At 40.0% G+C, this 16680-nt stretch overlaps 1 protein-coding gene and 1 pseudogene across 1 annotated transcript; both read left to right on the forward strand.

Annotated features, from left to right (window-relative positions):
- The first annotated feature begins 235 nt into the window (after positions 1 to 235).
- On the forward strand, positions 236 to 14006 carry LOC103787316 (uncharacterized). The gene is given in 9 exon segments (XM_054250016.2): positions 236 to 422; positions 887 to 1062; positions 9031 to 9113; positions 11209 to 11335; positions 11502 to 11594; positions 12065 to 13514; positions 13516 to 13709; positions 13712 to 13801; positions 13804 to 14006. Coding segments are annotated over 7 exon segments (2082 nt in total). The 5' UTR covers positions 236 to 422; positions 887 to 1062; positions 9031 to 9098; the 3' UTR covers positions 13917 to 14006.
- A 151-nt stretch (positions 14007 to 14157) lies between these two features.
- On the forward strand, positions 14158 to 15255 carry LOC144580804 (DNA-directed RNA polymerases I, II, and III subunit RPABC4 pseudogene; annotated as a pseudogene).
- Positions 15256 to 16680: the final 1425 nt, after the last annotated feature.

Genomic DNA, 16680 nt, shown 5'->3' on the forward strand with positions numbered 1-16680 from the left:
CGGTGCAGGAGTCCATATTACCACGTATGCGTTTGGGAAGAGGGATTCCCTTCTCTGGGTACTTGGAAGAAGTGTGGTCAAGAAGCTATGCTTAGTTGCAACACTTCCCCCTGGAGGGTAAAACTGAACGTTTACTCCTTGGGCATTGTGGGAAGAGTCCAAACTGTCCGCGAAGTTGCGGGCACTTCCGCTCAGGCAAGCAGATCCGCTCAGGCAGGCAAATCCGGGGAATTCTGGGAAATGTATTCCAGACGCTCTGTGGAGTCGTGGGAGCCACTGCTGCGGGAGTTACCCTTTATTCTGTGATAGTTTGAATTGTTCTGCATCTCCTAGGCCCTTCTGAATTTCCTGGACCTTCTCTAGGAACCCTCAACAAGCTAGCGATAGGTTTAGAGGAAAGGAAGCACCGTTGGAAAGCAAAGGTTTGGAGGGGTGAGGGCGGCGGTTTGCAATCCCCACGGCAGAGCTTTCTTCCGTTTGGGGCTGCCCTAGGGTACCGGGGGAGTTTGGGACTCGGTCCCGTCACCTCTCGCCTGATTTGGTGGTTTCTGGGGTTCTCAGCTCGCCCAATCCGCCTCCCTCCACTACTGGCCCGAGGCCGATTCCCACAGTAGTATGTTGGGGTGTTACTTAATCTCCCTGGACCTCTCTTTGCTTTTCTTTAAATGGGGGATATTAAGATCTTCCTAATAGAATTGTCTTGGGAATTGAAAGAGGTAATATAAAAGAGTCTTAACACAGTTTCTGTTACAATGAATGGTGAGCTCTTGTTAATTTCCTGAGAAATGGTCAGGTCCCTAGGGTGGTGTCAGAGGTTTACTGGCTCTTCTCTCTGATCCCTGCAGAACACTAGATAATTCTGGACTCTCTCTGGCCTCTTATTTAGGAAAAGGAGGGGTATCTCCAATTTCCACAGAAGGAGGGAAGAGTCTTGACTGTTTTGTCAAGAATGTGTACACAGCTATGATATTTCGCAGCATTGTTACCGCAGCCTGACTTCTCTAAAACGATTGCATGGAGGTAGATGGAGTGAGTTGTTGACTACTGACAGCAAAGCTCCATGTGAGTGTGACTTGTCACTTTTCTTTTACAGCAACGTTCACATCTATTGTAGGATGTTGTCATCGGTCATGGGCATTGATAAGAAAGCCTGAATTGCTATCTTCATTTCTAAGGGCTTTATCCAAAGAAATTTATGTACACCATATGGTAGCTCTGTGGAGAGGTACTGCCATTTCATCTATTAAAGATGAGACAAAGGGAGCAGGAGTTATTTGCCCATAGTTGCCCAACTAATAAGAAGTGGAGCTGGGGTTGGAACCTTTGCACTCCAGGTCAGAGCCCAAGCTGATAATCTCTTGGATACATTCTCACTGACGCAGAGGAATTAGCTGGAATCAGGTGGAGAAAGCAAGTTAGGACTTGACTGACGGGACCTTGAGAGTAAGGCTCATGGGCTTGGACTTCTCTAGGAGTCTTTTAAACTTTGTCAACTATTTTGTTTCACTTATTACAAATATTTTATATTCTTATAGAACCATATGATTATGGAGCATTCTGAAATTACAGAAATATGACAAGAAAAAAAATGTTTAATTAGGCCGGGCACGGTGGCTCAAGCCTGTAATCCCAGCACTTTGGGAGGCCGAGGTGGGTGGATCACGAGGTCAAGAGATTGAGACTATCCTGGTCGACATGGTGAAATTCCGTCTCTACAAAAAATTAGCTGGGCATGGTGGCGCATGCCTGTAATCCCAGCTACTCAGGAGGCTGAGGCAGGAGAATTGCCTGAACCCAGGAGGCGGAGGTTGTGGTGAGCCAAGATCACGCCATTGCACTCCAGCCTGGGTAACAAGAGCGAAACTCCGTCTCAAAAAAAAAAAAAATGTTTACCCCTGAATGCAGGATATAAAGATAGTAACTATTAAGCTTATTATTTATTTTATTCATTTTTTTAACTTTTTGAGACGGAGGCTCACTGTTGTTGCCCAGGCTGGAGTGCAGTGACGTGATCTTGGTTCACTGTAACTTCCACCTCCCAGGTTCAAGTGATTCTTTTGCCTTAGCCTCCCAAGTAGCTGGGATTATAGGCACACACCACGCCATCTTTTAGGAGAGATGGGTTTTCACCGGGTTGACCAGTCTGGTCTCAACTCCTGACTTCACATGATCTGCCCACCTCAGCCTCCCAAAGTGCTGGGATTACAGGCATGAGCTACTGTGCCCAACCATTAAGCTTATTTTTTTTTTAAGTTTGTTGGTTTATTACAGAGGATATTACAAAAGCTACAGGTGAAGAGATGCCTAGGGCAAGGCATGTGGGAAAGGGTGCAGAGCTTCCATACCTTCCTGGGTATGCCAGTCTCCAGGAACCTCCATGCATTCAGCAATCCAGAAGCTCCCAGAATCCAGTCATCTTTTTTATGGAAACTTCATTGCATAGACACAGTTGATTAAACCATTGGCCATTGTAGGCTATATATCTAGTGTGTTTCTTGGTCTGAAGAAATGATGGTGGGCCATCCAAATCCATGCAATATCTTCTATCCATTTTATTTATTCCATTTCTTAATAACTGTTAAAAGTAAAAAAAAAAAAAAACTTTGATAAATCATTTAATTGAGCAAAAACCAATTTGTAAATCAGGCAGTCCCTGAACCAGAAGAGATTCAGAAAAGCTTCAGTGCTATTATGTGGTTGAAGAAGATTTATGAACAGAAAAAGGAAAGTCACATTTAGAAAGTGGAAGTGAGGAACAGAAATAGCCAGTTTGGTTACAGCTCAGCTTTTGCCTTATTTGATCCCTGTTTGAATAGTTGGCTCCCTTTGATTAGGCAAAACTCAAGTGACTGGCACAAGAGTAGGTTACAGTCTGTTTACACTTCCAGTTAAGTTACAATTCACTATATATCGAGAAACCTTTATTTGTTTTTTATTTTTTTATTTTTTCAGATAGAGTCCCCGATTCTGTTGCCCTGGCTGGAGTACAGTGGTGTGATCTTAGCTCACTGCAACCTCCACCTCCTGGGTTCAAGTGATTCTCCTGCCTCAGCCTCCTGAGTAGCTGGGATTACAGGCGCACACAACCATACCAGCTAATTTTTAGTAGAGACGGGGTTTCACCATGTAGGCCAGGCTGGTCTTGAACTCCTGACCTCAGGCGATCTGCCCACCTTGGCCTCCCAAAGTGCTGGGATTACAGGCATGAGCCACCACGCCCAGCCTAGAGAAACCTTTATACCTAACTTAAAATATGTAAGAAGGCAGCTTTAGGCTGAACTTAATTTAACATAACCTAAAGATTTTCACCCTGTTGGAATGAGCCCCATGACACACTCTCTTTTCTCTTAGTTTCACCTTTATTATTATTTTCTAAATGATCTTTAAAAAATTTCTAGCTTTCGGCTGACCACGGTGGCTCAAGCCTGTAATCCCAGCACTTTGGGAGGCTGAGGCAGGCGGATCATGAGGTCAAGAGATCGAGACCATCCTGGCCAACATGGTGAAACACCAGCTACGAAAAATACAAAAATTAGCTGGGTGTGGTGGCATGCACCAGTAGTCCCAACTACTCAGGAGGCTGAGGCAGGAGATCTGCTTGAACCCGGGAGGTGGAGGTTGCAGTGAGCTGAGACTGTGCCACTGCACTCCAGCCTGGTGCCTGGCAACAGACTGAGACTCTATCTCAAAAAAAAAAAAAAAATTCCAGCTTTCTGGCATGAGTCCTTTGACTCTTTTCTCTGTCTTTTTCCTCTTGCTAATTAATCTAATGTTTTTATTAAGATCCTTAAAAGGAGGCTGAGACAAATTTTATACGGCTTCTAGGACTGTTGTTCAGTTTTACAAGAGTTAAGGTGTCTACTAATAAATAATATCAACACTGAGCCGCAAACAAAAGATGTTTTAAGTGGGGCCTTAGGAATTGCAATCAAGAGGTACATATCTAGTAGTCGGCTAAATCATTTCCTGTTCTATCCAGGCAAGGTTGGGCAGTGGCTTATAAATGTTTATTGTACGTTTACATATCTGGAAGGTCTTAGTACCATCCATGATTGATGACAGTTGGTTAGCAACTTAGGATGTCTTTAGTTGATGATCAATCTAGTTCAGCATAGCTTTCTCCCCAACAGGTTCGCGATCAGGCCATGTATAAACAATTCCAATCAAATGCAGGTGGTTTTACAATTTGGCCCAGTTTGACGGGTTAAAATCCATCTGGGTGTTTATATGACTGGGGTCCAACTCCTCATGCCTCATTTTAGATACCTCTGACATAACCATCTCCATTTTGCATTTTCTTTTTATGAAAGTCACATAGGGTACCCATGCCAAAGTGGCCCCCTTAGCCACAGCATTTACCATGACCTGGGTAAGGAGAATATTCAGCAGATGAATATCTCAGTAATCATGAATTCATTCTCACATGGCTTGCATGCAGTGATCAGCTGTATCATTTGTGATGTCTCACCCAGCATTTATAGGGTGAGTTGAGCATTCCCCCTTTTCAGGGTAAGCAGACCTTACCATGCCTTTTATCCACATCAGGCTGGCTGTTCTCTTGGGAACAACCTCTGTTAACCTTGATAATGAGATTCAGGAAATATGGTTAAATATTCAATTTATTCAAACACAAAATTTGAGGATATCCACCTGGGAGAACATGTACTTCAAAAGATTGGATAAGTGCCCTGAAATGGAAAGGTTTGAGAGTCGTTTATATAGGTAGGGTCTAGGAAGCTTAATAGGATGTCAGCATTTTCTCTACAAGATTAATGCATAGTTACAGCAATTCGATAGGCACTGTTTCCTTTTATTGGGAAGATCATATTTAACATTCTGCATTAGGGGTGTAATAGTCAAAGGGGTCTTTTTATCTCAGACAAATAATCTTTTATCTTAGATACCATCTGGTCTGAACCAGAAACAAGAAAATAAAGAAGTTAAGAGGTCAAGCTCAGTGACTCAGTTTCCTCGGGGCCTAACAACTTTTATAAGCCCTAATAGATAGACTATTGGGTTTTTGTTTTCATGTCTCCTGTGTGTCTGCATCAGGTATCACTATCTATAATTGTTTCATAGTGAACTGTGGGTCCTACATAAACCCAGACATGCTCTTCAACTATGCATTTAAAACCAAAGATACTACCACTTAGTTTCTCTCACAATCCAGTTTAGTAAAGGCTCCTGAAGAAGCTGCAAAAAAACAATTCCTTCACACTGTACACTGTAGCTTCAGTTTCTTGGTTTTACCCTTCCCATACATTGATTGCCTTTTTGTAACCACAGGTGTTAGAGGTACTTTCTGTTGTCCTGGCATAATTTTTCCCTTATGGACACTTTAAGGCAAGTGGCTAAAGCTTAGATTCACTAAAATTTGACTTTGGTCAAGCATCAGATTCCAACCTAGTCCTCTCTTTTAATTACATTTGATATAGTTTGGATGTTTGGTCCCTTCATATCTCCTGTTGAAACCTAATGCCCAGTATTGACGGTGGGGCCTAGTGAGAGGTGTTGGATCATGGGGATGGGTCCCTCATAAATGGCTTAATGCCATCCCCTTGGTGATGAATGAGTTTTTCCTCAGTTAGTTCATGTAAGATCTGGTTGTTTAAAAGAGTTTGGGTTCTCTGGTTTCTCTTTCTTGTTCCTGCTCTCACTGTGTGACATGACTGCTCTTCCTTCACCTTCTCCCATGAGTAAAAGCTCCCTGAGACCTCACCAGAAGCTGACACATGCCAGCACCACACATCTTTTATAGCCTGAAGAACTGTGAGCCAAATAAACTTCTTTTCTTTATAAATTACCCAGCCTCAGGTATTTAGTTACAGTGATACAGAAATGAACTAATACAGAAAATTGGTATTGAGGTGTAGTGCATTGCTGTAAAGATACCTGAAAATGTGAAAGTGGCTTTGGAATTGGCTAATGGGCAGAGGTTGGAAAAGTTTAGAGGGCTCAGAAGAAGATAAGAAGATGAGGGAAAGCTTAAAACTTTTTTTTTTTTTAACTTTTTCACTGAGCCATAGGGACTTCTTAGAGACTGGTTAAATGGTTGTGACCAAAATGCTGGTAGAGATATGGACAATGAAGTCCAGGCTGATGAGATCTCAAATGGAAATGAGGAAGTTATTGGGAACTGGAATAAAGGTCACCCATGTTATGCCCTAGCAAAGAACTTTGCTGCTTTGTGTTCATGCCCTAGGGATTTCTGGAAGCTTGAACTTTAGAGTGATAACTTAGGGTACCTGGCAAAAGAAATTTCTGAGCAGCAAGCATTTAAGAAGTGGCCTGGCTGCTTCACTACTTCAAACAGCCTACAAATATGGGAGCAAAGAAATGATTTAAAGGCTGGGCACGGTGGCTCACACCTGTAATCCCAGCACTTTGGGAGGCCGAGGCGGGTAGATCACGAGGTCAAGAGATCGAGACCATCCTGGTCGACATGGTGAAACCCCATTTCTACTAAAAATACAAAAAATTAGCTGGTCATGGTGGTGCGTGCCTGTAATCCCAGCTACTCGGGAGGCTGAGGCAGGAGAATTGCCTGGACTCAGGAGATGGAGGTTGCAGTGAGCCGAGATCATGCCATTGCACTCCAGCCTGGGTAACGAGCGAAACTCCGTCTGAAAAAAAAAAAAAAAGAAATGATTTAAAGTTGGAATTTATATTTTATATTTAAAAGGTAAGCAGAGTATAAAAGTTTGGAAAATTTCCAGCCTATCCATTTGGTAAAGAAAGAAAAAGCATTTTCCGGAGAGGAATACATGTTGGCTATATAGCAACCGCTTGCAAAAGAGATTTGCATGACTAACAGAAAGTCAAGTGGTAATATCTGAGACAATGGAAAAAGACCTCAAAGACGTTTCAGAAGTCTTTAGGAAAGTTCCTCCCATCACAGGCCAAGAGGCCTAGGAGAAAAGAATGGTTCCAAGGGCCAGGTTTAGAACTCCACTTCCCTGAGCAGCCTCAAGACACTGTGCTCTGAATCCGGCCACTCTGGCTCCAGCCTCAGCTCAGAGTGCCCCAGGCACAGCTCAGGCTGCAGCCCCAGAGGGTGAAAGCCTTGGTAGTTGTGGTCATTTCCACATTGTGTTAAGGCTGCAGATGCTCAGAATGCAAGCATGAAGGAGGCTTGGCAGCTTCTACCTAGATTTCAGAGGATGTATGAAAAAGCCTGGGATCCCAGTCAGAAGCCTGGCACAGAAGTAGAGCCCTCATAGAGAACCTCTACCAGGCAGTGCCAAAGAGAAATTTGGGGGCTCCCCACAGAGTCCCAACTAGGGCACTGCCTAATGGAGCTGTGGGAAGGGGACCATTGCCCTCTGAGCACTGGTCCTGAGACCACTGCTCAGTCATGGCTGCTCAAGGCTTTGGGAGTCTATCACTTAAACCAGGATGTGGAACATGTAGTCAAGGATTACTGGAGCTTTAAGAGCCAAGACTGGAGTACAGTAGCACAATCCTAACTCACTGCAGCCTTTACCTCCTAGACTCAAGCTATCCTCCTGCCTCAGTGTCCCAAGTAGCTGGGATTACAGGCCCAAGGCACAGCACCTGACTCTTCATATGCTCTCTACCCAAATTTTCCAATTATTTTCATTTTGTATTTTGCTTTGTTGACACCCATCAGCCAAATACCACCAGAAACAAACTTAAAATGAGAAACAACTTATAGCTTTCTACAGCAAGGAGGCCCACATACCAAGGTGATCATGGAATGTCTTGGTAAGATGCTTTTAGGAAGGGCTGGCTATAGAGTTTCATATAATGTGCTAGGTAATATTAGATATAATATCAAATAATGTCACTATTAAATACTAGATATCAATTAAAAGACTACTAATGTTAGTTAATTCTGTTACTTATTAGAGATGACTAGACAACATTAGACACCATCGTCTTTTCTATCCAAAGTCCCATATTTAAATTTGTTGTGCTTTTTAAAGTTCTTCTAACTGTTTTCTCCCATCCCCAGTCCAAAGTCCAATTTTATTTACTGCTTTTAGATGTCACATTTCTGTAGTCTTCTTAATCTAGAAAGATTCAACAGCCTTTGTCTTTTTATTTTTGACATCTTTGAAGTATATGGTCAAAGTATTTCATAGGAAGATATTCATTTGAGATTTATCTATTTCACATTTAGGTTTAGATTATGCATTGTTGGTGTGGGTACCACAGAAGTGTTGAAGTGTCATAACAGAGGCCAAACGATGTCTATTTTTCTCTTCATTGGAGATTTCAACTTTGTTCACTTGGCCAAGATGATGTCTTTGAGAATTTTCCACTGAAAGGCTACTTTTAAATTAAGTTTTGAAAATAAAAACATTTCTTATGGGGAAATACATTAGTAGTGGGCATTCTTCTGTAAAGATTAGTTTCCATTTCTCCCCCATTTATTCATCAGTTCCTTCAACTATAAATATTCCATCAATATGGACTCAGAATCCAGTTAAATAACATGTAGATTAACCATTATTATTTCCAACTTTATTGAGGTATATTTTGCATATCAAAGAATTTATCCATTTCAGGCATATAATTTAATAATCTTCAGGAACTTTGCAGAGTGGTGTAACCATCATCATCATTCAGTTTAGATCATTTTCATCCTCCAGTTGGACTCCTCATGCTTAAGTACAGTTAAACCTCATTCTCACCTCAAATCTGGAGCAACCACTAACCCACTTTCTCTATGTATACATTTGCCTATTCCGGATATTTTATGAAATTGAATCTTAGAATCCATGGGGTTTTGTGACTGGCTTCTTTTACTTAGCATAATGTTTCCGAGGTTCATGCATGTTGTTGCATGAGCCAGAACTTCACTTCTTTGAATTTCTAAATAAAATTCTGTTGTATGAATATGCCATAACTTGTCTATTCATTTACCCATAGGAGGGCAGTTTGGAATGATTAGAAATGCTGCTGTGAACATTCATGTGCTGAATGAAAATACTTGTCTGTTTTGGTGGGCAGCATTCCTAGTCACGCTTTCACGTCTGTTTTTCTGCCTTTCCTGACACTTTCCAGGCAGAATTTTACCTTCACTTGAACTGCTTCATTCAGAACTCTGCAAATTCCCTGAAGTAGAAGGAAAAATGACCACAATCAAGGTGAGTAGGACTTGCCTCTCTTGCTGTTAAAATTCCATCCTACTACTCATATTGTCACATTTTTGTCTGTCTTGGGAAGACTCAAGAACAACAAGCATTGAGGGCATTTTTTTTGCCAGATGCTTCCTTTGTTGCTTTTGAGTTGATTTACTTTCCATTTGGTTTTAGTTCCTGTTTTCTTATATATTATCTTTTCTACAGTAGAGAAAATAGTAGGAATGGATAATTTTTTCACGTACTACTACTTTGCTCACAAATTAGCTGTTTTTATCTTATATTGTTCATCATGCATATCATAATTTTATTTGTATTGATGAAATACCTCTAATTTTAAATTGTGCTCATTTTACATAATATATAATGTTCCATTTTTATATTGGTATAATAGTCCCATTGAATTAATGTACCTTCTTATTTTGAACTACCTCACACTCATAGACATTTAGGTGGTTTAGGAATTTTAATGTTTTAAGCAACACTGCCCTGACACTTTTCCTGTATATAATCCCTTCCCCCAAAATTAATTCTGGAAACAAAATAGGATACTTTTGGCTATTTTATAGCTGATAGATTATTTCAGCAGGGTAGAGCATATCAGGCTTTGACTACTGCTTCCCACAAATATTGTTGTTGGAATTTTCACACAGGAAGAGATAGATTCTGTGTTTGCCATGCCTCACTCATACCTTGTAATGCATGTTATTTACTGGTCTCTTCTTAATCCTTTATGGAGTAAGAAGTTTTACCAAAGTAGTAGGTACCTTTATTTCAAATATCCAATGATACTGGCAGAATGGCCAGTCACTTCTGTTCTGTTACTACATTTACTCAGAGAACCAGAATGCAGATATTGGTCTCTTCTTCCTCTTAAACTCCTCAAATATGAAAAATCTGTTTAGATTCACATAGGCAATCAAGGTCAGGAATGTTAGCTATTCTACTCACTTATAATTACATAAGTGAGAATGATATTAATACAGTGAATTATTCTTTCTAATCAGATTACCAAAATCACAGGAATATTTATAACCTGCTTTTCACTGTCATAAGGAGAATAAGAGTACTTGAGTACTTGTGTTCACTCAAAAGAGTGGGAAGTAGGTAAAAAAATTTGGAAGAAAGCATAAAATTATGTGATCACAATTTTAAATGTATTTATTGACATTCTGATTTTCATTTGACATTATTTCAAATAATCTGGAAGGTAAAGTCTACATATAATTATTTTCTTTACTGGATTGATAATGAATAATATTTAATATGAAGTATTCATTATTTCAATAAAAAGAGATCATTTTTGCCCTGGAATATTATGCAGAAGTGAAATGAGATGAAATAAATAACAATAAAGACAATTATAATAAAAATAGCTAGTATTTATTAAATAGTATGTTCCATACACTTTCCCAATGCTATATATATTTCCTTCTTTACTCCTTGAAATAACTATACCAGGTGAAAATTATTATACAGAGAGGAAACTAATGCATGTAGGTGAGCTTGTCCAAGGTCACGCAACTAGGAAGGGACAGAGCTTTGGGATATGCTCTGAGGCATAATGGTTCCATATCATGACATTGAATTCTGCAACTAATGTATGTAGTTTGTGCCTTGAGAGTATAGAGGATGCACTGCATAGCTGTCCTACACAGGTCACTATAAACTGGTTAGTTTGACAGATATTAAAAAACAGTTATAGCATCCACAGTTTGAATATGAGACAGGAAAACAATGGACATTATCAAAGTTGGGACTAAATTGCTAAATGTTACTGGGGCAATTGGTGGCTCCTGAATATATGTAGCCCAGAAGGCAGCAGTAGAGTCCTAGAGGGCTGCTTACAAGTAGACTCAATGAGTACACAAAGTAAAAGTACAGGACTTCTTTTATATCATTGCACTTCTGGTGGCGCTCATAAAAATCAGTGTGTGTCATTATCAGAATATAGGCAAAATGAGTGGGAGATCTGTATATTGACCTACATCCCTCAAGATATAGGACAACTTACCACCTGTCCCCTTTGCCTACTTAGTGCCATGCTTTTTTGAATAATCATTGGTCAGAAAATTTAGGTTTTGTATATTGAACGTTTTAGGAGGCAGTGACCTTCAAGGATGTAACTGTGGTCTTCACTGAGGAGGAGCTGGGGCTGCTGGACCCTGCCCAGAGGAAGCTGTACCGAGATGTGATGCTAGAGAACTTCAGGAACCTGCTCTCAATAGGTGAGGACAGACGCCCTCTGTAACAGAACGTTAGGCACCAGGAATGCTTTGTATGCTGGAGTGTTCAAATATGAGTATACATTGGGAATCTAAATTTCCAGTAATTATTCCCTAGATATTACCTACAGTGGGTTGGAATTAAGCATGTAACTTTGTGTGTTCACAGGGAATCAACCATTCCACGAAGATACTTTCCACTTCCTAAGGAAGGAAAAGTTTTGGATGATGAAGACCACAAGCCAAAGAGAAGGAAATTTAGGTAAGAACCAAGCAACCGTGCATCCTTGTACATAGCTTTTCTATCCGCTTTACTTCTGTCCTATTTCCATCACTTGGTCTAAATTGCCAAGCCACTTTCCTGAATTACTGCAACTGCCTTTCTTCTTTAAAGTTCCTTTGGGTTCACTATTCATGTTCATATTTTATTAGTTTCATAATTTATGAAAGATTTTAGACCAGGAAATTTACCAAAATTAGTAACAGGTTAAATGTATGTATGTTATTAATTATTTAATTAAGTCTTTTATTTCTACCAAGGATTTTATATATGAGATGTGATGTGGTTCTGAATTGGTCTCTTGAAAACCAAAGACCATAGTGCACTTGGAAAACATGAACTTCATGTTCCCTGTATTCATTAAAGTTTAATGCCATATCCTAAGTGTGAAATCTTGAAAACATTGAACAGGGCTTCACTTGCCCACGTATGTTAATTCTGTGTCTTTTTAGGAGGAAAGATCCAAATTGAGACACATGAAGAGTGGTCCTGCCAGCAAATCTGGGAACAAATTACAAGTGACCTAACCAGGTCTCAAGACCCCATAATAAACAGCTCTCAGTTCTTCAAAGAAGGTGATGTCCCCTGCCAGATTGAGGCAGACCTATCTATAAGTCATGTGCAACAGAAACCTTACCAGTGTGATGAATGTAAACAGTCCTTCAATCATGTTTCTGTCTTTGATCTCCATCAACAATTACACTCAGGAAAGAAGTCTCATATATGTGATGAGTGTGGAAAAAGCTTCTGTTACATCTCAGCCCTTCATATTCATCAGAGAGTCCATTTGGGAGAAAAACACTGTAAGTGTGATGTGTGTGGTAAGGAATTTAATCAGATCTCACAGCTGCAAACTCATCAGGGCATCCATACTGGAGAGAAACCATTCAAATGTGAGCAGTGTGGGAAAGGCTTCCATAGTAGATCAGCACTTAATGTTCATTGCAAATTACACACAGGAGAGAAACCTTATAATTGTGAGGAATGTGGGAAGGCCTTCATTCACGATTCACAGCTTCAGGAACACCAGAGAATCCATACTGGGGAGAAGCCATTCAAATGTGATATATGTGGTAAGAGCTTCCGTGTTAGATCAAGACTTAATAGGCATTCTCTGGTTCACACAGGAGAAAAACCATTCAGATGTGATACTTGTGGTAAGAATTTTCGTCAGAGATCAACACTTAACAGTCATTGCATGGTTCATGTAGGACAGAAGCCATACAAATGTGAGCAGTGTGGAAAAGGCTTCATTTTTAGGCGAGATTTTTGTAAGCATCAGATGGTCCACACAGGAGAGAAACCATATAATTGTAAAGAATGTGGGAAGAGCTTCAGATGGTCCTCATGTCTTTTGAATCATCAGCGAATCCATAGTGGAGAAAAACCCTTCAAATGTGAAGAATGTGGGAAGGGATTTTATACAAATTCACAACGATCTTCCCATCAGAGAGTCCACAATGGAGAAAAGCCTTATAAGTGTGAGGAGTGTGGTAAGGGCTATAAAAGGAGGTTGGATCTTGAGTTTCACCAGAGGGTCCACACGGGTGAGAGACCCTATAATTGTAAGGAATGTGGGAAAAGCTTTGGCTGGGCCTCCTGTCTTTTGAAACATCAGAGACTCCACAGTGGAGAAAAACCTTTCAAATGTGGAGAGTGTGGAAAGAGATTTACTCAGAGTTCACAACTTCATTCCCATCAGACAGTTCATACTGGAGTAAAACTATACAAATGTGAGCAATGTGAGAAGGGGTACAACAGTAAATTTAATCTTGACATGCACCAGAGGGTCCACAGGGGAGAGCGACCCTACAGTTGTAAGGAATGTGGAAAGAGCTTTGGCTGGGCTTCATGTCTTTTGAAACATCAGAGACTCCACAGTGGAGAAAAGCCATTGAAATGTGGAGTGTGGGAAAAGATCTACTCAGAATTCACAGCATCATTTACATCAGAAAGTCTATGTGGGAGAAAAGCCATACAATTGTGAGATGTGTGGGAAAGGCTTTGACTGGGCCTCAACTCATCTGACCCATCAGATTCTCCTCAGCAGAGAAAAACCATCCAAATATGAGAACTATGAGAACTTTGTACATATATCTTAAAGACCAAGAAAAAAGTCCACAATGGAGATAATCCATACAAATGTGAGGAGTGTGGGATGCACTACAACAGGCACTTGACTTTATATGCATCAGTGTCCATGTGGCAGAGAAACTACGGAAGTTTGGGAAGATTGTCATGTGCTTCAGTCACGCCTCAAGTCTTCAACTTCATCAGAGTGTTCACATTCAAGAAAAACCTTAGTAATGTGATGTCTGTGATAGTGTTCACAGTTACAAGCTTATCTGAGAGTTCACAATGGGAGAAACGTTAAAAATTTGATACATGTGGTAAGCTCTTCAGTTTGAGTTCATATCTCATAACTTATTACAGAATCCATGCTGATGATACATTTCATACAGTCTCAGAAGGGAAAATATTTAAGTTAAAGTCTATTTCAGCCATAGTTCAGCACACCCAAGTGGTTTTAACTACTATAGCACAGAACCTTGTAAGTTGGGGCTTCATTCAAAAGGTTGGCAATTACAGTTATCACTCAAGAGACAGGCCTTAGAAAGACTAGGAGTTTGTTTGGCATTTACAAATTTCTAATGGTAGACCTGTCAAAATTGATATCTGCTAGAATGTAAGCTGCATGTGTCTTTGCTGCAGAATCTTCACAATCACTTTTTATGTATGTTTGGTACATGTAAGAAATGGATGGAATGGCTTTGTCAACCGAACCACAGAGACAGCAGTCACTTCACCCCTGTAAGAAATGTAGAATGTCACTCCACTGACAATATTAGATCATTGAGACAAAATTAGCAAAGATAATTTTGCTAATTATCTCAACTCTGGATCAAGCAGACCTGATAGACATCTGCAGAAGTCTCCACCCCAAAATAACAATATACATTTTTCTTATCGCCACATGGCACTTAAAAATTGATCACATAATTGAAAGTAACACACTTCTCAGCAAATGCAAAAGAACTGAAATCATAACAGTCTCTCAGACCATAGCACAATCAAATTGAACTTGAGATTGAGAAATCCATCCAGGTATTTGGAAATGCAGAGTGAGAAGTTTTCCCATGTTGCAGGCTAACAATGGACACTCAGAAGGACGTCCAACCTCCAGCAGCAACCAGTGATATACATCTGTGGAGAATGTCACACAGGAAATGAAGTAAAATCTAGGGATCCAATCAATTGTAGAAAATGTGGATGCAGAATAATGTACAAGAAAAGGACTAAAAAATTGGTCTTTTTTGATGCTCGATGAAACCTGGGAATTCAGAGGAATGTCTTCACTTAGATTTGCTCTCTCAGTGTTTCTAATTGTTGTATAGCTTTCAATTTTGCATACAGTAGTTCCCCCTTATCTTCAGGGGATGCATCCCAAGGCTCCCAGTGGACTCCTGAAACCTCAGATAGAACCAAACCTTTATACACTGTTTTTCTCTATGTATACATACTGATGATAAAGTGTAATGTATAAATTAAACATAGCAAGAGATTAATAAAATTAATCTATTATTAATAAAATTAATAAATTAAAACATTTAAAAAGAAAGAAATTCACCCCAAAAATTAAAAATGAAATTAACTCAGGATCACACAACTATGTGGAAATTGAATAACATGCTTCTGAATGACTTCTGGGTAAATAAGGAAATTAAGGAAGAAATCAAATTATTTAAAACTAATGAGAAGAAAGACACAATGTACCAAAATCTCTGGGATGCAACGAAAAAAGACGGAAATTTATAGCAGTAAATGCCTACATCGAAAAGCTAGAAATATCTCAAGTTAACAGTCTAATATCACAACTAAAATAAGAACAAAAAGCAAACCCCATAGCTAGGAGAATACAAGAAATAAGATCAGAACAAAACTGAGGGAGATAGGGGCACAAAAAGTCTTTCAAAAAATTAACAGATCCGGGAGCTGTTTTTTGGGGGGGAAAAACTAATAAGACTGCTAGCTAGACTAATAAAGTAGAAAAGAAGAATCCAACACAATCAGAAATGATAAGGGGTATATCACCCCTGACCCCACAGAAATATAAGCAACCATCAGAGAATACTATAAACACCTCTCTGCACATAAACTAGAAAATCTAGATGAAATGAATAAATTTCTGGACCCATACACCCTCCCAAGGCTGAATCTGGAAGAAAATGAATCCCCAAATAGACCAATAACAACTTCTGAAATTAATAGTCTACAAAAAGGGCCATGGTGGCTCATGCCTGTAATCCCAGCACTTTGGGAGGCCGAGGCAGGTGGATCACAAGGTCAAGACATCGAGACCATCCTGGTCAACATGGTGAAACCCCATCTCTACTAAAAATACAAAAAATCAGCTGGGCATGGTGGCGTGTGCCCGTAATCCCAGCTACTCAGGAGGTGGAGGCAGGAGAATTGCCTGAACCCAGGAGGTGGAAGTTGCGGTGAGCCGAGATTGCGCCATTGCACTCCAGCCTGGGTAACAAGAGCGAAACTCCGTCTCAAAAAAAGAAAAAAAAAATAGCCTACCCCCCCCAAAAAAAAAAAGCCCAGGACCAGACAAATTTACAGCTGAGTTCTACCAGAGCTACAAAAAAGAGCTGGTACCGTGTCTACTGAAACTATTCCAACCAATTGAAAAGGAGGGATTCCTCCTTAGCTCATTTTGAGGCCAGCATCATCCTGATACCAAAACCTGGCAGAGTTAAAATGGAAAAAGAAAACTTTAGGACAATATCCCTGATGACTATCAATGCAAAAAATCCTCAATAAAATACTGGCAAACTGAATCCAGCAGCACATCAAAAAGCTATCCACCACAATCCAGTTGGCTTCATCCACAGGATAGTGGTTCAATATATGCAAATCAATAAATGTGATTAATCACACAAACAGATCCAAAGACAAAAATCACATGATTACCTCAATAGATAAAGAAAAGGCCTTTGATCAAATTCAACATCCCTTTATGCTGAAAACTCTCTATAAACTAGGTACTGAAGGAGCATACCTT

The sequence above is a fragment of the Callithrix jacchus genome, chromosome 22 (assembly GCF_049354715.1).
Source record: "Callithrix jacchus isolate 240 chromosome 22, calJac240_pri, whole genome shotgun sequence".
Classification (NCBI taxonomy): domain Eukaryota; kingdom Metazoa; phylum Chordata; class Mammalia; order Primates; family Cebidae; genus Callithrix; species Callithrix jacchus.